This window comes from Manis javanica, chromosome 6, assembly GCF_040802235.1.
Source record: "Manis javanica isolate MJ-LG chromosome 6, MJ_LKY, whole genome shotgun sequence".
Taxonomy (NCBI): domain Eukaryota; kingdom Metazoa; phylum Chordata; class Mammalia; order Pholidota; family Manidae; genus Manis; species Manis javanica.
The window spans coordinates 10536613-10559764 of NC_133161.1; the positions used below are offsets into that span (position 1 = coordinate 10536613).

At 39.8% G+C, this 23152-nt stretch overlaps 3 protein-coding genes across 3 annotated transcripts in view; all 3 read right to left on the reverse strand.

Annotated features, from left to right (window-relative positions):
• LOC118971351 (olfactory receptor-like protein OLF3) overlaps nucleotides 1–23152 on the reverse strand; it is a 73631-nt gene that overhangs the window by 12237 nt on the left and 38242 nt on the right. The gene's annotated exons all lie outside the window — the stretch shown is intronic.
• LOC108389123 (olfactory receptor 2F1-like) lies at nucleotides 1649–5130 on the reverse strand. Its single transcript, XM_073239862.1, has one exon. It carries the CDS (start codon nucleotides 2821–2823, stop codon nucleotides 1879–1881), a length of 945 nt encoding a protein of 314 aa, XP_073095963.1. The 5' UTR covers nucleotides 2824–5130; the 3' UTR covers nucleotides 1649–1878.
• Nucleotides 12439–17574, reverse strand: LOC118971343 (olfactory receptor-like protein OLF3). Its single transcript, XM_073239863.1, has one exon. The coding sequence runs from the start codon at nucleotides 16335–16337 to the stop codon at nucleotides 15144–15146; it is 1194 nt and encodes a 397-aa protein (XP_073095964.1). The 5' UTR covers nucleotides 16338–17574; the 3' UTR covers nucleotides 12439–15143.

The following is a 23152-nucleotide window of genomic DNA, read 5'->3' on the forward strand; positions in this document are numbered from 1 at the left end:
TCCAAGGCAGAAACTCAGATTTTCTTTTAAAAAGTGGGAGATCAAAACACCTTTACTTTTGAGATTTTACTCAGAAATTTTAGTACAATTATTCATGATGCTAATGGATGGGATTCAGAATATCCAGTGAAAGGCTGTATTTGTTACTAATTTTATTAGTACTTATTAGTAAGTTGTTAATATGTTGGATAAGTCTCAGATTTCATTTTCTCCATAGATGTGTATGACTTCTAAAAAAATAATTTTCCCTTAATAGAGATTTATCTGTCTTCTTCCAACCCTTGATAAACAACCAGTGTGCCTAAGTTTAGTAAGAGATCAGGAAGGGATGGAACTGCAGATGGAGCAGCAGACACGCCTGGCCACATTGTGTCTGCCTGTATAGAGTTTGCATTTTACTCTAAGCAGGATAAAGACGTGACCTGATTTATTTTCTAAGGTATTTTGCCCTCTGAAGGTCAAATGGCCCAGGCTACTCAAGTAAACTGTAGGGAAAAGAAAGAGTTGGAGGAGACCTATAGATTAAAGAGACTTCAAAGACGTAGCAAGTTGAAAAACATGGGCATAAGCAAAGCGCAGTGACTGAGGGATGCTCGCTTGGGTAATAAAGCCATAAAGAAAGACAAGGGAGTGATGGCTATGAAGACCAGGCCAGCAGTTAGCTGTGGAAGAGACATTGTGATCAGGGTGGGGCTTGCACAGAGGTTTCTGCTGCCCCTGGCATCTCTGTTTTTTGGCTCGAGTGGTCTGTGCAAGGTGTTTGTCTTACAATAACTCACTAAGCTATACTAAGCTTAGTGTGGCTTTGTCTCTGTTGTATTTTACAACATAAAGTACAAAAACAAGTAATTTTGAAAGAAAAGCTGTTGTGCAAAAAATTAAGTGTAGAAAGCAGAGGTAGAAACAGAGAGGCCAGTTGGATCCCACGTTTTGTTGATAAAGCAAATGGAATCTACTGAGGGACTAGGAGAAAGGAATCAAGAATTATTCCGAGTGCATATGGTTCCTTTTGCTAAGATAGTGAAGATGTGTGGGGCAAGAGGAAAAAAGTAGCCTGGGAGAAAAGAGGCGACTTAATTGTGAGAAACAAACTCTTAGGATACAAGCTGGCTAACCGATTGGGTATACGAGCTTGATGAGAAAGGTCTCGCCCGGCTTGGAGCTAAAAACACATATATGTAAGAGATAGACAGAGATGCAGAGACAGAGATAATCCACAGATAGATGCCATGGCTCTGGAGTGGGCGCAGAGCAGTGATCCATGACAGCTATGGCAGGAGGAAAGAAATTTGCATAAGTGTATATGGAGAGAAGGCTGCCTAACCGTTTGCCCTGTAATTGTGTCCTAAAGATTATTGTTAAAATTATGCTACTCTATACTACCACTCTATTAGGAATCTTACATAATTATCTATAATCCTCAAAATAATCATACATGCTGAATATTATTTCTTTTTATAGTTGAGGACACTGGAGCTCAGAGATACCAAGTACATTTCTTCAGTGCCATATTACTGGTGAAGGGTGGAGTCAAGATAGGAAGGGTGGCTGTTCTCACCCTGAAACTTTTCACTGTTCTCATGACATTTCCTGCAGAAATGTGCAGGAAGAACATGAAAGGGACAGTGGGAATTTGAAGTCTGGGAGGACTGATTATCCAGCAAACGCCAGTTTGATAAGCGAAAAATTTTGTTTTGACCGTAGGGTATTGATACATGGTCCAAACGTGAGCTAATGTGGAGAGTCAGACTACAGAAACGTGCTGCCATGACGCGCCTGGTCAGCAAATCTGGGGAGCCCAGGGCACGCCAATCATTTCTTCCTTGTTTGGAATGTTGATCTTTGGTCTGCTAGCGGGAAGGAAAATTCTTCAAATCTTTACCTTTTTTCATTAAATTTTCTCAGCACTCTCCTTAGGGCACTCGCCACCTCTTTGTTCCTCAAGCTGTAGATTAAGGGGTTCAGCATGGGGGCCACCACAGCGTAGAACAGAGCGACCATCTTCTCCATCTTCTCCTGTTCTGTTGAGGGGCCGGCCGTGGGCCTCATGTACGTGAAGATGGCTGTTCCGAAGCACATAGAAACCACAGCGAGGTGGGAGGCACAGGTCCCAAAGGCTTTGCGGCGTCCCTGCGCAGAGCGAATGTGCAGGATGGCAGCGACTATACGGCCATAGGAGAATACGACCAGAAAACAGGGAAGCATGATGACCAGGAATCCTGAGATGGCCACCATGACCTTGTTGAAGGAGATGTCCACACAGGTCAGCCTCAGCACAGCCAGCATCTCACAGGCAAAGTGACTAATAACATGACGGCAAAACGGTAGCTGAAAGATGGTCGTTGTCTGCATCAGTGAATTCGTGAAACCAGCCACCAAGCAGCCGGCAGCCAGCCCCAGGCAGCGCCCTCCATGCATGATGACCGTGTAGTGAAGCGGGTGGCACACCGCCACGTAGCGGTCATAGGCCATGGCTCCCAGCAGGAAGAACTCTGAGCTGCCCAAAGCCAGGGACACGTAGAGCTGGCACACGCAGCTGTGGAATGGGATGGACTTCTGGGCTGACAGGAAGTGAACAAGCATCTGAGGGACAGTGCTGTTGGTATAACAGATGTCCACAAAGGACAGGACACTGAGGAAAAAGTACATGGGCGTATGGAGCCTGCTGTCCAGTCTGGTAAGGAGGATGATGAGGGAGTTCCCCAGCAGAGTCATCAGATACATGGCCAGGAAGAGGATGAAGAGGGAGGCCTGCGTCTCCCAGCAGCTGGACAGCCCCAGCAGCGTGAACTCACTCACCCATGTCTGGTTTTCCCTGCTCATGAGCCTCGGAGAACCAAATCCAAGTGGTACATCAATAAATACCAGATACTGAAGGAGGCAGAGGGTCTGATAAGGTCATTCAGACCAAACAGCCATCTAGCATTAAACTGTGTGGTTTCCCAGATACGCCTCCTTCAGAGTTTCGGACCACAGTAGAAACCACTGATGTGGCTCAGAGTCAAGGAGGAAACTCTTCTCTTCTTCATTGTATGGGAAAGGTTTTTACTGAAATGCTTAGACATTTGAGTCAAAAAGATTAAACATAAAACGTGACTCTCTTTTTTAGGGCAAATTCCTGATTACAGAGTTTATTTCTTTGCTGGATACCAGTTTTTTCCTCCCCACTATCTCAGAATCCATATTGAATGAAATCTAACTGGTAGGAAAAGTTGCTTTGTTAATTTACTCTTTTACTTTCGGAGTCTCTATAAAAATGAAATACTCACTTTTCATCCTTTTAAAATCAGAAATTTGGGGTCACAATGTCAAAATTACATTTCAGAGTCAGTGAAATAAAAACTGAAGACCTGGACGATCAGCCTCAGTTTTGAAGAATCTTCACCTGCTGTTCATCTGGGGGACACGGCAGGAGGAGAGATCTGCCCTGGGGTCTGCCTCCTCTTTGGAAGAAGCACAGAGCCTGGGTCAGCAACTGGGTATGACTGTCAGGGAACAGATCAAAGTCGAGATGCATTAACTATCTTCCCTAATAATTGATAAGAGCTTAACTACCTGCCACACAGATTAACCTATTAACTAAGAGATAATAGAAAACTGGTTCCACATTCCTGCTGATTCTACTTGTATCCTGAATAGTGACAGTTATGGTTTGGAGACTATATTGTGAAGAAAATAACCACATGGAATGAACTCAGTGAAATGACTGTCGGGCATCCCTTTCCTTTAACATCCCCTGACTTTTATCCTCATCAGAAGTATTTGACCATTTGCCCCCTTCAGGAACCTTTGTCTTCTCTCAACCTTGTGCTGTGCTTGCTTTTTTGAGACTTACACAAACTAGAAACTTAATACTGTAGTCTGCTCAGTAACACCTCCTAACTTTCTAATCCTGTAAATATATTAGTATTTCAGAAAGCTCAAGGGTTCTGGTATTAAAAAATCATCTTTGGAACTCTTACTAATCTTGTTTCACCTTATTCAAATCACAAGTGATTTCCAGAAACATCACAGACTAAATAAAGTCCACTCTTAATTTCATTCTAATTACTCTGCCCTTCAGGTACAGAAAGTGAAACTCATACACAGCTGTCCCAAAGAGATATTACCTGCTTGCTGTCTGTGATCAGACAGTGCCGTCGAATATGTGATGAAAGCATACTTTGTGTTGAAGGTACCATGACAGTAAGGGCAGTTACCTAAGATTAATAGGGTGCCAGAGACTCTTGGATTAGATACCAGGGTCTATGGGTATTTGTATATGATAATATTCCCTTTATCTATGAATAATCAAGCTTAATAAACCAGTCCCACACCAAGAGATGATTTATGTAAGTTACAATAAAGGGAGACCGAAAGTATAAAATGTTCTTAATTCTTTAGAATTTATTCTAGAGCTTCAAAAGGTTAGTAAGTCACCATGTAATATTTCTATCAAAGAAGAAGGAAACCTACCTTTTCATCCCTAATGAAAAAGGAAAAGTTGGAATACAAAAATACCATGGCCCAGATCCTCAGGTGCAAAAGAAAGACAAATGACAGGCATCAAAGGGGAAAAATCAGTGCCTGGGACCATCAGTGGAACTTGACCATCTTCAGATAATGTTACACTTATAAGCTAGTCCTAGCAAAGTGAATAGGGTTTCTCTTATTCTGCTATAATATATTAAACAATACACCAGTAGAGGGCTGAAAGAGAAAAACAAAGTACAGAGGGTAGGTGATGATTATTTAAGGTATTCTCAGTATTAAATTAGGAGAGTGGGGAAAAATCTGATGATAATCTCAGAGTTTTGAGGCTTTCACTTCTTAAAAACTAATAATAGTTAGTTAACAGCTCAACAAAAAAAATGTAGTAATCCCTGACCTTAGGTCAGTAAGTCCCCTTAAAGACCCCAGAAAGTATTCATTGCAAATAGAAACACCCATGATTAGCCTATCATGACTCTATCATCTGCATGTATTTCACACTGCCTCTCTCTGGGAGTGAATAAACTGCTTTATCAACTAACTTGCATTTCCAAGTTCAGCTCTCATTAACTAATTTCTTTTTCTGTCTAAAGGGAACAGACATTTAAATCTATCCTAATTCACTGGGAGGAGGGAAGTAGAGAGTATAATGGAGAAAGGATATAACACAAATAATAAAAAAGAATTACTTTAACAAAAAAGGGTTAAAAAGTAAAATATTTAAATATTTTTGGAATTTTGATGTGTAAATTAAAGTTTAAAACAGATTTTCCAAAGTAAGGTGAAGGTTCTAACAGATGATACCAGTGATTGAACAGCATTCCTGCACCACTGTTTCTTGCTGAAATCGTGATTCAAGCTTCCTAAAGCTACACATCATGAGTGTCCTTCTCAAAAAAGATGCCACCTAGAAAGCTTGAGATATCCCCAAACTGTTAATTGGATAAATTTCTCTCCCCATCCAATCTGCACTTCCTTACGCATGCCTACACTGCATGGAGTGACAGAAAGTATATAGCTGGATAAAGTCACCTTCTGACCACCATCCTTTAAGAATGAGCCAGTCAGCACTCTGGTCCGGATTTCCAAGGGTGGGCAGGGGCCAAGGGGGGCACCGTGGTGGAGGGAACATGACCTGTAGTGCCGAAGCTCAGTGATTCCTGTGAATGCAGGCAAAGCCCTGGGCCAAATGCTTCATTTCTCAGAAGTATACAAAAGAACTTTCTCCTCAGTTTGGCTACCCCAAATGTGTTTTCTGAAAACCAATTGCCAAAATGAGACATTTTTCTCTCCAGTAAGCAAACTCAATCCGCTTGCCACATGAGCCTGGGAAGAAGCTGTGTGTTAGGAGACCCTGGCTTCCCGACTCTCACTGCAGAGCCCCTGGGCATGACTGCCTCGGCTCCAGTTCAGGGGCCGGCACTGCCCCAGAGGAGGGGGGCTGGGCAAGCTGCCGGATCTGCAAGAAGTACATTTCTTTTCCCTCGGAGATAAAATCTCTACAGGCCAATTATACCGGGCGATTCAGCTTCTATCATTTCTTCACCTTCCCTGAGTGGTGGTTCCCTCACCTTAACTCTCATCTGCCATTAAAAGAATTTACAAATGAGAAGTTCATTTTTCCTGACCCAGCAACCTGAGAAGGAAATCCAAAGCCCTGGTTCCCCTAGAGATGTTCTCCTAAGTCGTTGTTGAAGTTTCACTTGGAGGAAGTTACAACATGCCCATGACTTTCTGTCCACATAGGCAGGATTGAGACTTCGACCCAAAGTGCGCAGTTGTTCATGGACCACCTGTGGGCCCTTTGAGCAGTTCTTCCCATAACTTGATTCTGGGCTACGCATAAGCTTTGATCACATATTCATTTCGCAAAGGATGTAACTATTTTGTAAGACTTTTCCCCATTTTGTCTCACCAGTGACAGGCTCATTTTAACTGGACATTGTGAAATTATTTAACTATTTTTGTATATAAATATCTGCTTTCATATTCTACAAATACTACAGAAATTAACTACCCACTGTAAGCATTTCAAATTATACATGTATTCTATGGATAGATACTTAGATTGTTTCTAGTTTGTGCTATTAAAAACAATACTGCTAAGAATGTTCACACACACATACTCACCTTTTGTCATACATATGTGTGCATATATATAATCACTGTTACCTAGTAATGGCACTGCTGCATCACAAATTATGTGCATGTCCAGCTTTAGCTAACATTGTCAAAACAATTGTTTCAGTTACATTCTCACCACCAGGTGTGGGGATTTCTTTTGATCCAGCGTTTTTCTATCCTTGAGTTGTCCATCTTGTTCATTTTAGCCATTCTGGTGAGGATAGAGGGGGTATCTCATTGTGATTACATTTACATTTCTCTGATGACTAATGAAGTTGTACATATTTAAAAATATTTAATGTACATTTGGATTATCCCATTTTCTGAGGAGCGTGTTCAATTTCTTGTCCACTTTTCTATTGGATTCTCTCTTTTTCTTGTTGATTTTAGTACTTTATATATTTTGAACATGCATCATTTATCATTTATTTGTCACAAGTATTTTCTCCCACATTGTGGCTTACTTTTTCATCCTCTTATGGTGTCACCAGTAAATTATTATGCAAAATATTATCCGTTATTTTGCATACAGTTACTGCCTTTTTGTGTCTTGAGTGAGATTTCTTTATCTATCCTAAACATATCTAATCTGTCTTTTGTATGATACAAAGTTATTCTTCAATGCTGTCTTCCAGGAGCTTTAATGTTTTACTTTTCACATTCAGATCAACATTGTGTCAGAAATTTATTTCTATGTATGATATGAGACAAGAGCCCGCATTCATTTTTTCCTATGTGGATATCCAATTGTATTGAGATATATCCAAATATAAAGCTAAAAAAACTTGGGGAGAAGTGACATTTCTGTGATGTTAAGGAACCAACCCATAAAAAACATATTCTTCCATTTATTTAATATCTGTCTATTTTTTTCTACGTAGAAGTGTTATTTCTCATTCGATATTTCTCCCCCAAGTCTGATGCTTTAAAATGCTGCTTCAAATAGTATCTTTTAAATTATATAAAAACATAATTGGCTTTTATACATTAAATCTGTATACATGAAATGACTTCTGTGGATGACTGGTGTCATTTCCTCCTCATATATTTCGTAGAATTCATAGGCTTTTCTTCCTGATTTCTAGATGTATGTGCCATACAATCATGTCTTTTTAATTCAAAAAACATGTAGATTAATGATTGTACATTGAGCATTGAGTCCCCTGTACAGAATTTTATTGTTGTTAACAACCATTTGATCAATAAATATGAGAGATGCTCTCTCAAAAAATAAAAAATAAAAAAATAAAAAATAAAAATTAAATATATGTCTAATCTCTAACCAGTAATTCTACTCTTGTATACCCAGTGCCTAAGGGACATTAAAACATGTGTCTGCAAAATAAAAAAAAAAGGAAAAACTAAGAAAAGTACAAGGGATTATTCAAAGCCACACTGTCTTCTTCCTCTCCTGTGTCTTCTTACAGATCTCTACATTCTCACAAATTATCACAAGTTTGGCTTTCACTTGAACCCTAGCAGTTGTATTTAAATAGCACTTAGCATTTTGTGAATGCACATTAGGAAATCTTACAACATACTCCTACCATACCTAAGTAATAGTTAGATACGCTTAGTACTTGTGATAACCCTTAGCAAAATTACATCTCTGTAAAGTTGTCTGAAATGAGAATTTATTTTGAAACCTTTTCTTACCTTACAATATGTCTCAGTAATTTTAAAGAAAATAAAATATCAAATAAATTAAACTCTTTTAAACCTTTCTAAATTTTCTTCTGACAGTGGTTCCTCATATTTTGCCAGCTCTCCTTATCTTACTGAAAAAGGAACAGGGCTGTAACAATCATGGCAATAAGGGTAAAAAGAAGAAGAAAAATTATCACTATTTGAAGATGACATGATATTATATATATAGAAAACCCTACAGACTCCACCAAAAAGCTATTAGAACTAATAGTTGGATTCAGCAAAGTTATAGAATACAAATTAATACACAGAAATCTGTTGCATTCCTGTATACTAACAGCAAACTAGCAGAAAGAGAAATTAAGAAAATAATCACATCTACAATTGCATTAAAAAGAATAAAATACCTAGGAATAATTTTATTATTTTCTATAATAATTCATTTATTATATACAAATAATTATTTATTTCCTATCTCTTTATTCACTAGGAGTTGAAAGACCTGTACTCTGAAAACTGTAAGATATTATAAGACATTAATTAAAGAAATTGAAGATGACCCAAATAAATGGAAAGATTTACTGTGCTCATGGTATGGAAGAATTAATATTGTTAAAATGTCCATACTAGCCAAAGAAATCTACAGATTCAATCAATCTCTATCAAAATACTATTGGAAATTTTCATAGACCTGGAGGAAATAATCCTGAAATTTTTATGAAATCACAAAAGACCCAGAATAGCCAAAGCAATCTTGAAAAAGAAGAAGAAAGCTGGTGGTATCATGCTCTTCAAATTCAAACTGTACTACAAAGCTACAGTAATCAAGACAGTACGGTACTGGCACAAAAACAGACCCATAGGCCAATGTAACAGAATAGAAAGACCAGAAATAAACCCACACTTATATGGTCAATGAATCTATATGACAAAGGAGGCGAGACTGTACAATGGAAAAAAGACAATCTCATCAATAAATGCTGTTGGGAAAACTGGACAGTCACATGCAAGAGAATGAAACTGGATCACTGTCTTCCGTAACCAAAAATAAACTCAAAATGGATTGAAGACTTAAATGTAACACTTTAAGTCAATAAACCCCTTAAAGAAAATAGGTGGTAAACTCCTGGACACTGGCATTAGCCATTATTTTCTAGTTAGGTCTCCCCAGGCAAGGGACAAAGCAAAATTAAACAAGCGGGACTACGTCAAACTAAAACCCTTCTGCACAGCAAAGGAGACCATCAACACAATGAAAAGGTAACCTACTGTATGGGTGAATATATTTGCAAATGCTATATCCAACAAGGGGTTAATATCCAAAATTTACAACATACTCATACAACCCAACACCAAAAAAACAAATTAGAAAATGGGCAAAGGACCTGAATAGACATTTTCCAAAACAGACATACAGATGGCTAACAGGTACCTGAAAAGATGCTCTGCATCACTAATCATCAGGGAAATGCAATGAAAACCGCAGACAGAATGGCTATTATCAAAAAGACAAGAAATAACAAGTGTTGGCAAGGTTGTGGTGAAAAGGAAACCCTTGTGCACTATTGGTGGGAATATAAAATGGTGCAGCCACTAAGGAAGACATTATGGACGTTTCTCAGATAATTAAAAATAGAAAAACCATGCATCCCAGTAATTCCACTTCTGGGTGTTTACCTGAATAAAACAAAAACATTAACTTGAAAAGATACATGCACCCCTATGCTCATTGCAGCATTATTTATACTAGCCAAGATATGGAAGCAACCTATGTGTCCATCAATAAATGAATGGACAAAGAAGATGTGGGACACATAGATAGATAGATATATATATATAATGGAGCATTACTCAGCCGTAAAACAGTATGAAATCAATTGCAACAACATGGATGGACCTTGAGGGTATTATGCTAAGTATGTCAGAGAAAGACAAATACCGCATGAGTTCACTTATATGCATAATCAAAAAAATAAAACAAATAAGCAAACAAACAAAACAGAAATAAACTCATAAATACAAAGAACAAACTGGTAGTTGCCATAGGGAAGGGGGGTGGTGGAATGGGAAAAATAGGAAAGGGAATAAAGAAGTACAAACTTCCAATTATAAAGTAAACAAGTCATGGGGATGAAAAGTGCAGCATAGGGAATATAGTCAATAATACCATAATAACTTTGTAGGGTGACATATGGTAACTACACATAATAGTGAGTATTTTATAAGGCATATAATTGTTGAATCATGATGTAAGTCAACCATCCTTCAATTTTTAAAACTTTTTTAAGTTGATAGAGCAAGTAGAAGGCAGTGAATAGTATGGAATCGATTAGGAAATAAGAAACTTGAATACTATCAATCTTGACCTAACTGACATTTACAGAATATTACAATCAACAATAACAGAAAATATATTTTTTTCAGTAATACATGTAACATTTACCAAGATAGAGCATATGATGAGGGATATGCTCTCAAGTTTCTACAAATCAAAATGATTCAAATCAACAAAATTAACAAGTTAATGCCCAATCAAAATGCCTCATAACTCTAACAGAGAGCTTGACTGAGGGAAGACCACGTGGCCGGGGCTCAGCCAATGTGGACCCACGTCTGAGACTTCTGTTAGAGCTGGCAGACAAGTCAGGATTTTGTCTCTCGTGTCATGATTTATACCTAGGGCCTCGAAGTGTTAGTTTTCCACCTCATGGAGGAAATCTATGAACAATATAATATAATGAAGCCCACAGAGAGAAGCAAAGCCAAGAGACAGGAAAGAATAGAAAGATACACTTCAAGAAAATGTTATGGACTTTAGATTCAGTTATTCAGATACCAGTTCATTACCACATCCCACAGTTATGGCATTCAATTTATTTAGTTGTTAATTGTGCTTGCATCAGTCTGTTTGGTTCTTATCATTTGGAACTGTAACCATCCCAATTGTAGTGGTAACATTACGGCTTTGTGGGGTTTTCACATCTTCTGCTAAATGTGGATCCACACAAGCAGGCACCTGCAATATCCCAATAGGGGTGCCCCTGTTGTGACTTATGATGCCTTTGGGATCAGACAAGTCAAGCCTGAACTGAATCTAGGCTCTAAGCATAGATTACCAGCTGTGTGAGCTTACATAAGTTACACACACTTGAAATTCAAATTCTTCCTCAGCACAATGTGAATAACAGCCCTATTTTGAGGAGAAGCATCAACACAAACTTACATATTTAGGGGCCCCTAAAGTTTAAGATTTTTAAGTGCAGCACAGAGTAGCTAAGACTGCTCTGTTCTTTCAGATTTTTATAAATCTGATTTAAGTCCTATTTTCTTTATGTAAATCCACTTATATTTATATGTTATTAAATCCCAGTTATATTATATAACTGAGAGGAATTCCAATACCCCATCAAAAACTTCCTAGATCTCTCAGCTCCCAAAGAGTGAATATGCCTGCGTCAAACAGTGCTATCACATAATTAAACCACACAAAACACAGCCATTAAGTAAAAAAATATATATGAAATAGTCAGCTGGACAGGGGTCTAGACTGCTCAGAGAGGGTTGGTGAAGAAGCTACCACAGCACTTGTCACCATGCACATGGCCGAAACACAGCACAGCGTCCCCAGTGACACAGGCTTCACAGCAGGATGAACACACTAAACAACATCTGTTGTCCATACCCATGTGGTTATAAAGGCCAAAAATAGGTATAGGAACCAACTGGGCAGAAGGATTTGCTTAGATGGAGTAGGTCAAGCAGGCAAATGAAAACAGATGGTGCAAGCCTCAAGTCCATAATTAATTAATACTAGACTATTTGTCTTCTGTCCTTTGAGCTCATGATTCACTTGTGATATGGGTGCTCAAAGAGGAAATTGTTCTCTACACATAGAGCACGGGTTTCTCAAACTATTATTCATTATTGTCCTGAGGAAACTTTTTAAATATCTTTTTCTTAACCATCCACCCCATGAAATTTTAATATCACAGATATACTATATAGCTGTTTATGTACCAAGGCCCTTGGAAGGACTATAATCATTGCAATATCCAGGATATTGTCATCCCCTCTGCAAGGACCAATTTTGACCCCCCCCCCGGGGATGATATCTCCCCTGTAAAGAATGCAAAAGACAGAATTTGTTCTTTCTGGCCAAACATCAGAGGTCTATTTTCTAGATATTTTTGTAGCATCTACTCTTCTGTCAGGCCCCCTAGATTGTTTTGAGTTACTAGCTAACTGGTCTAAAACACTGTCCAGAGGGTCAGAGAGCACAGAGGGTGGAGAAGAAATGGGAAGGATGCTCTACTAGAAAAAAAGCAATAATAATAGCTAACAGTTACCAAGTGGCTTTTGTGTCAGACGTTCTACTAAGTGCTTTACATATAATATTTCATTTGATATTCTCAAATGCTCAGAAAATTTATTATATAAATTTTCAACAATAAAGCTGAGTCTTATATAGTTTTTGTAGCTTGTCCGGGATTGCACTTACTGTTTTACTATCCTGCTATACTTTGATGAAGATGTAAAAGGTTCAACGGAGTGAGGTGTTAGCGTGCATACAAGTGATAAAAGAAATTTTCCATGGGATGGGAGATAAAACACGATACGGAGGGCCAGATACCACCAAGTAGCCTCACCCCATAATGGAACTAGAAGGACAACTAATCACAGCACTCCCACAAAACAGACAACTGCTGGTAATGTGCACCCATTTTTTATAGGGGCAGGTTTAGGTTTCAAAACACTGGATTTCAATGGGATGGATGGAGGAGCATCTGATGGTCCCAGATGTGAGGATAAGTGTCAGTACAGAATGAAAGCTTTAGCTAATGTACCAGGGAATGTGCTCCCAAAAGACCTGTTCCTATAGTTAAATTCTGCAATGACTAAGAAATAACACAAACCATCCAGTTAGTATTGAACACATATCTGATTTAGTGTTCAATGCATGATTCATCTCCTCCACTCACCCATTAGTATGAGTCCTTAGATCTTTGGAAATTGAACCTAAATGACTATGAGAAATGAGATGCTTCCTGAATTGCAAACTGAAGTAAGAACCACTTCATCTTCTCTTAGAAGCCTTCACCTATATGACCCTCTGCCCACATACAGGAAAAAAATGCCTTTTTCTTTTGAATTTCTGGAGTTCTTTCTGTGCATACCTTGGGCTATAATTTTGCATTTTTGTCCTATTTCTCCTAAAACGGTGTAGCAAACTGCAGCCCAGAGGCCAGATTTGGCCCACTGCCTGTTTTTGTATGGTTTGCAAAAAAAAAGTATTTCTAAAATATTTTTAAATGATTAAAAAAATCAAAAGATGAGTAATATTTTATGATGTGAAAATTATGTAAAATTCACATTGCAGTGTCCATAAATTAAGATTTATTGGTGCTATAACTACACTAATTCTTTTGTGTGTTGTCTGGGCTGTTTTAGGGCTGTAAAGGCAGAGTTGAGTAGGTGTGGCATAGACTGTTTGGCCAATAAAGCCTAAAATACTTACCATCTGGTTGAAACAGGTTCCCAACCCCTGCCCTAGGAGACTAAATTTGATAACCCACAATGCCTGCAGCCGTGTCTTCAACAAAATGATGTCCACAAAATGTAGCCTCATTTAGAGAAGGCTGAGAATAAAGTTGCTCATATCTGAGGAAGAATTTGATCACTGTGCCCTTGTAATTGAAGATCCTGGGCTGAAATTCAGAGATACTTTGGGCACAGAGTGGAGTCCACAGCCAAAGGGGACATATTACCCTATACACCACGTGGGCATGTAACTGCTCACAAACCACTTACTCCTTATCTCCTTCTCTGAACTCTCAGCAGTGGGCACCCCATCTTGTTTCACAGAGAAAACAGGGGTCAATGGAAACCCTTTAACTTTTGATCACCAACTCCCAAATGCACATCAAACAAGTTTAAATCAACTCACTAAATGAAGAGACAGAGAAAGGAGGATCCTTCTCTGAGTCTCTTGAAGAAACTAGTAAGATCCACAATTATCATATTCTTTCTCTTCCTCCCCTCACCTAAACCTTGTTGAATCATTTCTTCCCCCTTTTACACATTGTTTAGGTTTATCATCAGAGGCAAGATGCACTCCGGAAATGATACCAGCTCACTAGATTTACAAAGGTGTAGGTGGGCCTTTAGGATGGGGGGCAGGTACAAAAAGGCTTTTCATGTAGACACTTGAGTGTAACATCTGCACAGCAGGACTATCTTGATAATCCCAAATCCATACTAAAGCTCTATTATCTTTCACTGGCTTGCCTAAGGAAACTGCTATTCTTAGACTATGGCTTTGATATTTTGTCCATATATCTCATTGCTTATACTGTTTTCTAAGTTTCAGAGAAAACTAAAGTCACTTTAGTTTTGTGACTAAGACCCATATATATACACAATAGTTTTTCTTGCCAAATTATTCATACACTATTTAGCATAACTGAATCTCAGATTTTCCTTAGCCAAAATGTCACTGTGTACAAACAACCCTTGGTTATAACCTTATCAGGGTAAAAAAAAGAACTTTAGTTCACATTTCTCTGCTTGATTATTTTCATTTCTCAGACAGAATCTACAAATCTACACACAGTAGGTCTGGCTCAAAAACATCTTAATGGACCTTGAGGCAACACCCTTCTCCGAGTAGCGACTCACACAATTACTGGGTGTGGCTGCATGTGCCACACATTATTTTAAGTGAGTCTGCAAATATGAAATTAATTTTGTTCCCAATGAAAATATAACTTTCTACAAAATGTGGATGAGTAAAAACCAATGTTTCAAGGTAAGATTTATGAAAAAGTCCATGACTACAAACAGTGTGGTGAATGAAAACAGTAAATGGTATTTTCTTCAATTACCTTCAGGTCATAGAATGAAGGTCAGCTGGGCAGTTCGATTACAGCAGTGTACAAGCCCACCGCACAGCTCCTGAAACATACAAATGCACCTACTTCCCACACTCCGACCCAACCACTCAGCCTCCTGCCCTGCGTCACCAGCACACATTTTCTCATTCCGCTCCTGGTTGCCGGGGCAATGCAGCTGATGCCTGTCTCATCAGAGTTGAGTGGGAGAACACACAGGCAAAGCTCTTTTCTCCAAATGATGCTCGGGATCCACCAGGTTGCCAGTTTTGACATTAATCCAGATAATTCCCCTAAAAGTTTCTTCCAGGCCGCCTTCATCTCCTTGCTCCTTAGACTATAAATCATGGGGTTCAGCATGGGTGTCAAAATAGCATAGAAGAGAGAGATCAATGTCTCCTGAAGGACAGCAGGGCTGGAGCGGGGCTGGGTGTAAGTGAAAATGGCCATGCCATAGCACAGGGCAACCACTGTGAGGTGGGAGGCACAGGTGTGGAAGGCTTTCCTCCTCCCCTCTGTGGACTGGATCTTTAGGATGGTGGAGATGATCTGGATGTAGGACAAGAGAACCAGGCAGAAGGGTGTCATCAGCAGGATGACGCTAGAAACCATGATTGCAACCTCATTGGAGGAGGTGTCCACACAGGCCAGTCTGACCACAGCTAGGAGTTCACAGGATATGTGATCAATATACTTGTTCATGCACATGGGCAGCTGAAAGGTGATGGCGGTCTGCATGAGGGCGTTGACAGACCCACTGACCAAGGACACGGTGACCAACCTGGCACAGAGTCCTCCGTGCATCATGACCGAGTACCTCAGGGGGTCACACACAGCCACATAGCGGTCATAGGCCATCATTGCCAGTAGAACAAACTCAATCCCACCCAAGGCCAGGGAGAAGAATAATTGGGCTGCACAGTTCACAAAGGAGATAGCTTTATGTTCTGCAAGAAGATGCACCAGGATCTGAGGGACGATGCTTGTGGCATAAGACACATCAACAAGTGCGAGGTTGCTGAGGAAGAAATACATGGGAGTGTGGAGTCGGCTGTCCAGTCTGATCAGAAGGACAATGAGGAAGTTCCCCAGCACTGTCGCCAGGTACATGACCAAGAACAGGACAAAAAGACAGACCTGAGTGTCCCAGTCACGGGACAGGCCCAGGAGGATAAACTCTCTCACCCATGTCTGGTTATCTGTGTCCATTTAAAAATATGAAGATTATCAATCTGCAGAGAAAGTCAGAAATAACAGAAGCTGTTGAATCAAATATCCATAAAATAACTTTATGAATACATACTGGATACAACTGGGCAGGTTTAACCAGATGTTTCAGACCATTTATGGACAATGACGACAGGCTTTCTCCTGACAGACATCATATCTACTCTGCATCAGAGATGGGCCAGCCCCTTCCTAAGGGCTTGCTGTGGTGTCAGGGAGACCACAGTGAAATCTTTGAGGTTAATGTAGTAAAATTTTAGGAACTGTGTGTGTCTTTACCAAATTATCTCAGTACCTAGGGAAAGGAGAGGATGCCAGGTGACAGTGGTAGGTAAATGATAAACAATGAAGAACTCAGTTGGAAAGATAAAAGAACTAGACCCTCAGTAATAAAATGGGTAGATTCATTACAAAAGGAAATCTTGGGAAAAGGCTGGGTCTTGTGGAAAGATCTGGAATCAGAGAACCTAGGTTTCACGCCTGATTTATTATTTATTTACAGTGGTGTGATTTTGGTTTAGTGACAAACTTTTTTATATGAAACAGATAATACTGCACAACTCACAGTACATGTAAGCACAGACGTAGGTACTTTGTGGGGAACGTGCCTTGTGAACTGCTGCTGCCTGGAGAAGTCTAAGAGCAGTCGGAGTGCTAATAGTAGTGTCACCTTTGCCTCGGGCGAGGTCAGGTGACCAGTTTGACGTGCTCTGTGCATCTCCTCCACAAATTCAAGCCTATGTAAAATTGGAGGCAATGTCCGGTATTGCTGAGGGCTCGGCAGTAGACGGGAGGCTTGGAGAACTCTCCTCCTTTGATAGCCTTTGACCTTTCTGGTCTTTTTGTCAGCCTTTGGTGTCCCAGCCGTGAGTGGATCAGAAGGGGATTGCAAGTGTATCTTGTTCTTTCTCTTTTTCTCTTTTCAACTTACTGCTATGAATATCCACCCCTTGTATATGGGCATAAAAGCAAGCAAAGATGACTTGATACAAGAGAGGAAGGAAAGCACATGTGTGAAGACCTTTCCTCATGGTCCAATGCAGAGAAGGACGCAGGGTACTTTCTCCTAATATTCAGCCATTAGTAGCTAAGGCAGCTATCGCACCTGAAATGTTCTTCTCTCAATGAGGAAGAAATAAAATCAAAAATCATGTTTTGTTGCTCAAAAAACAATACTTTTTACATGACACAATATACCTAACTTAGAGCTAAGTTTTAGTCCATCACTGTAATTTTTTTTAAAAACAGCGTATTTTTTCTTTGATTCCATGGAAACTGTTATATTTTCTGTATTATAAAAATTAGTGAAAACTGTGAGGTTAAATATTAATTTTCAACTTATTTTACTTATTTACCATAAATTCAACCACAATATTTTTTCCTATTGTTTCAATCTCCTACTACATGACAACATCTTCATCTGAAAATGTATCACTTGAACAAAATAATAAAGAGTGAAAAATTCAGATGACTGTGTTAGATGATGTTAAAGCCAGGACTAGTCTACAGGGGCGGGGTGTGTAAACAGATAAACGTTTGCTTTAGCACTTTCCCACCCGCTTCATCTGGGAACAAATGGCCCCCTGCCATCTCCATAACTCTGCACCAAGGCCTGCCTTCCAGTACAAATGAAATGGCCCACACTCTAAATTTTCCTCTCTCCATCTTAAATAGAATATCAGCGAAGTCAAGATCTTAAGGCAAGTTAAATACATTTCTAAGGACAAATTGTCAGGCAGTAATTTCTAGTAAAATTTGTAAACACCTGGTGATTTGGCGTCATGGAGATCAGGCATGTCCACCTGGTCTGTATGACTTACTGCAGCCCTACCAGCAGACCCTCCCGGGGGGAACCCCTCCCATGCTGAGCTCCCCGCAGCCCTGCAGGATGCCTGAGGGAAGGGTATTGCCCAGGTAACAATATGGCTTCTCTACATGAAGTGTCCTTTCAGCCCCTTACCACATCCTCCCCCTATTCCTGCTCTAATACTGTTGATGAGGCCTTGAAGAACTACAAGCAACTGATCATCAGAAAAAAGAGAAATAGCCTAACCCATACCTTAGACAAATAAACCAAGATGACAGAACTTTTCACATGCTGGTTCCCGCAAACAGGATCATTCCCTGTGGTCCTCTGGGGAGATCTTCAGATACTGCTTTTCACATTTATTAATCAGTTTCTAATTGCATTTAGTTTCCATTGCTACTCTACAGACAAACACTCCCAAATACTCAATATTCCTTTGCAAGGATGTGTCCAGGCCTTGACACATGGGTACCTTAAAGTTTTCAACACTCATTGCCACATTTTAATATCCTACCCCAGTGAGCATATTACACATTTAGACCATTAAACAGTATTTTCCACTTTGACTAACTGACTGCTTTGTAAATTATCTTCTCCTTTTCCCCCACTTTGGGAACAGAGAAGTACTGATCTGTTCGGGAGGTAAGTATACTATAGGGTTCCTCAGTATCTCACCTTCCAGAATTCTATTTTATTTCAGAACAATAATCCTTTTCCCTATTTAGACCAAAGAGTGCATGGATGGGGACAAAACTTCGGATCAGCCTTGAGCACCCAATCTGAAGCAGTGAGGCTTAGGGCTGAGCCCACTTTATGTTATTTTTCCCCATTCATTACAGATTTGAAGCCCTACCACTAAGGAGTAAAAAGCCAGAAGTTTTCTCCCCTGCAAGTTTGTCCATGCCTCACCTCTGTAACACTGCACTGAGTCTCACTTTTATTTGGCCTGCTTACTGGAGTCATCTACCTTCTTAGCAGAGATAGAGAGAAGTCCTGAATATAGAAGAGGAGCACGTGAAGGTACGTCCCACAACCCACAGATATGTTCTTTCATGCTGGTCAAAATAAACAGGAACCATACCTTTACACAACTGAGTTGTGAATAAAGATGGTACTTTGATTTAGAGAAGGACTTATCTGATCTGCAGCTGAATACTTGGTTGTCACACACACTGAATACATCCGTCATGTACAGGTATATTTGCATCATCCTAGTATTTGGAAACAGAAGATCCCAGGGCCATCTGGGCAGGCCATGTCTCCAAAATGATTATACTCAGAGAGCAGTTAGTTTTTCTTTGTGGGTTCTTGTTATTTCATATTTGGACTTTGTTGCCTGACTTATCATATATAATGACTCCTAATTTTGAGACCCAGTTTCCCCTATATGTGCAATTCTGATATTCATTTTTGGTGATATATTGAATTATTTCAATCTGTAAATGCTCACCCTCTTTATATGTCTTCTCCCCTGTAGGAATACTAGAGTATTCTTCTGCAGTATAACTCCCTTAGTCTGGCAGGTCTGCACAGTGCAATCCCTACAGCCCATTCTGAAGGACCCAGCCTGGAAATCAGAGTCAGGAGACTTCATTTCTAGTCCTAGTTCACATTCTGAATGTCTATGTATTTGAGCTACCAATTTAATCATTTTACGTCTCAAATTTCTATCACCTAAAGGAAACTACAAATACTTTGTATATAGACTCTTAGGGCAATGATTAAGAAAAGATATTTTAAAGCAATTGACAATTTATCTTATCTGGAAATGCTATATATGTGATATACTCCTACTACATTTTAAGAAATATCAATACCCAACTAATCATTTTATAGATCTGGGCTTATTACCTTAGTGCTTTTCCCAGAGTGGATGCAGGATTCATATATAGGACTCCAACTTTAAATTAATAATCAGTTGCTTCCCTGCATCCCCCTCCATTTCATCTTGCCCTTACCCTCTGCCAGTACTCAAATTTGGAGTTGAGAACCCTTAAAACAGAAATGCACCTAAGACCTCAGCTTCAGGAAAGCAAAATTCATTCACATTTGCTGTACTGTTCAGGCTGAAAATATTCCAACACCCATGGCTCATGTATCTGATCCAAAGGGCCTGACAGATCAGATCCCTTCTCCCTTCCCTGCCCTAAAAACCTGTTTACACCCACCCTCTGTTGAGGCCTCTTCTTGAGCTCTCAGACACTGATCAGTGCCTGACTCACAGGGCATGTCTACTTCACTCCAGCGCTGTGTTGGGCTCTGAGGGGACCTTCCCACCAACACAGCGATGGACCTCAGAGAGGAACAGTCCCAAATGCCTCAAGCTCCAGGGCTGAGTACCCCCCTGGGATGAGGTTAGCTTGTGAGGAAAACTGCTGGGAGGAAGCTCACAGGCGCCCCCAGATTGGCTCCAGCACAAACCTCATGAGGTGCATCAGCGGCTGGATTAATGTGTGGGGCTCACACATCCCGGCAGGAACTCCATGCAGGACAGTGTGACCTGCTGTCACTGCTCCCAATTCTCAAGGGCAGGGCCTGGATGCCTCCCTTCTTCTCCCTGTGGTGGGCTAGTCTCTCCATCTGCCCTCCTTAACTTGCAACAATCCACCAGAGCCTACAGGCATTCAAAAACGTTTTCTGAGGGGTTAGGTTGGTCTCCTGCAGCCAACCTGACATTAAGCACTTGTGTCCCTATTCCAGTGAATGGTGACCTGGCCTGAATCCAATCCTGGTGAAAAAAAATTCTCTCTTCAGCTCCAGCATGCCCTCACCTCTCCTGAACACAGGAGCCTGCTTCACTCCCCTGTATGTGCAAAAAGCCCCCCGGGCTGCTGTGAACACAGTAAGGATGGAGGACACTGGAGGACATTTCTCATGGTACTACTGAAGTTTTGAAAATAATAACACTGCATGGAAAATTTAAGATTCCAAATAAACCCCCAAAGGGAGATGTAGGAAATCATGATGTTATGATCTTATGGTTCATGTGGTGGGGGAAGAAAAGGTCGCCTGAAATCCTCAACACAGAAGTAAACAAGTGTTAACTTTCTACAGCTTTACAAACCTTTAGTGTTTATGAACATATTCAATATAATTTTAACAGAAAACAATCTCATGTCACACTCTGACCACTCATTATGCCTCATGTACCCTTTAAGTAAACCATTTGTGCATCCATCTCCCAGGCAAATACCAGTAGCTCTCAGCACCACCATTTACGTATCTACTCATTTACCCAACTGTCTTACCACCTTCTCAATATTCAATCGTCCACTTATTTACCTGCCCACCCACCCATTTATGTATTCTGCCATCTACCTGCCGTCTCACCTATTTCCCTAACATCCATTAATCATCTACCAAATCTATATTCACCCAGTGTATCATCCATGTGCCCACCCACTCATGTACTCCATCATGTCACCAGGGCTCTGATAGTACATCACCCAGGGACTTGGACAAAGGTCCTGAGATATTCTAGGCAATAGAAAATGAAGTAGAGATGCTTTTAACACCTCACCTGAATTTCTGAACTCCCATAGAATGGGCAGAATTGGTTGGTATTTTCTTTCAGGAAAGTTGGAAAAATCCCATGGCTGTGAGGGCTGTAGTCACAGTACAGAAGGTCACATCATTACTGTTTTTCTCCCACCCATCTGCAGACATCAAAGGTAGACTCCCAAATTCAAAGCTTGTGATAAAGGCTCCACAGGACACTCAGTCACTCCTGCTCAGAACCTTGCAAAATCTTCCTTCCTACTCACCCTCCATCATTCAGCAGCCACAGCAACTCTTACTCTGAAACAGTCACATGGATCCTTCCTTTCCATTATCAATACTGCTGACTGCTATTTAGCATTTTTACCTAAATGCCAAATAACTCAGTGTCTTTCAATGTGTGATAGGCTTCATTCCTCAAACTTAATGAATTAGAAACTGTGAATATAGAGCTCAGCACTTACCAAAATATTACAAGGAAAGAAAAGCCACACATCACTCTCTCTCATCAAGATAGACACAAAAATCTGTGACAATACTTACTGAATCAAGGAATATTACAAGTGATAATGCTTCATGGACAAGTTGGGTTTAGTCTTGGAATGCAAAGCTAAATTCATTTTTCAAAAATTAATATATTTCATGACACATCCAATCTGAAGAAGTAAAATCATACTATCCTCTCAATAAAAGTAGAAAGAGTATTTGACAAAATTCAACACTTATGATAAACACTGTTAGCAAACTAGGAAAAGAGAGCTTCCTCAACCTGATAAACTTTTACTGAATTTAAAAGATTAAACCTTTTCCCCTAAGATCAGGAATAGGGCAAAGATGCCCTTCCACACCTGTGTTAATGCTATATGAAGGGTCCTCACCAGTTTTATAAGACAACAGAAACAAATAAAGGGCATTCAGACTGGAAAGGAGGAAATAATGCTGTCTCTATTTACAGATGACACAATTATCTACGTGGACAGTACAAATGACCTATAAGAAAGCTACTAAAATGAATGAGATTAGTGAATTCACTGGATATGATGCCAATACACAGAAACCAACTGTACTTGTAATTACTAGCATTAAAAATCAGAAACTGAAATTTAAAAGTCAGGGTGCTATGTATTACAGTACATAAAAACATGAAAGAATTAGACATAAATCTAACAAATATAAGCTAGGTCTGCACGCTGAAAACTACAAAACACCAATGAAAGAAATCTAAGAACATCGCCATCCACGGAGAAATATTCACCATGTTCATGGAGTGAAAGATCATATTTTTAAAATATTAATTCTCTCCAAACTGATCTATAGATACAATGCAGGACCAATCAAAACCTCAGCAGGAATTTTTGTAAGAATTAACAACCTGATTCTAAATTTTGTGGCAAAACAAAGGGTCTAGAGTAACTGAAACAATTTTGGAAAAGAAGAACAAAGTTGGACAACTTACACTACTGATTGCAAGCGTGCTACAGAAAAGTTCAAA

Bases quoted from the DNA above. Each gene is read 5' to 3' on its own strand.
- LOC108389123 (XM_073239862.1), bottom strand. From the start codon at position 2,823: ATGAGCAGGGAAAACCAGACATGGGTGAGTGAGTTCACGCTGCTGGGG.
- LOC118971343 (XM_073239863.1), bottom strand. From the start codon at position 16,337: ATGGACACAGATAACCAGACATGGGTGAGAGAGTTTATCCTCCTGGGC.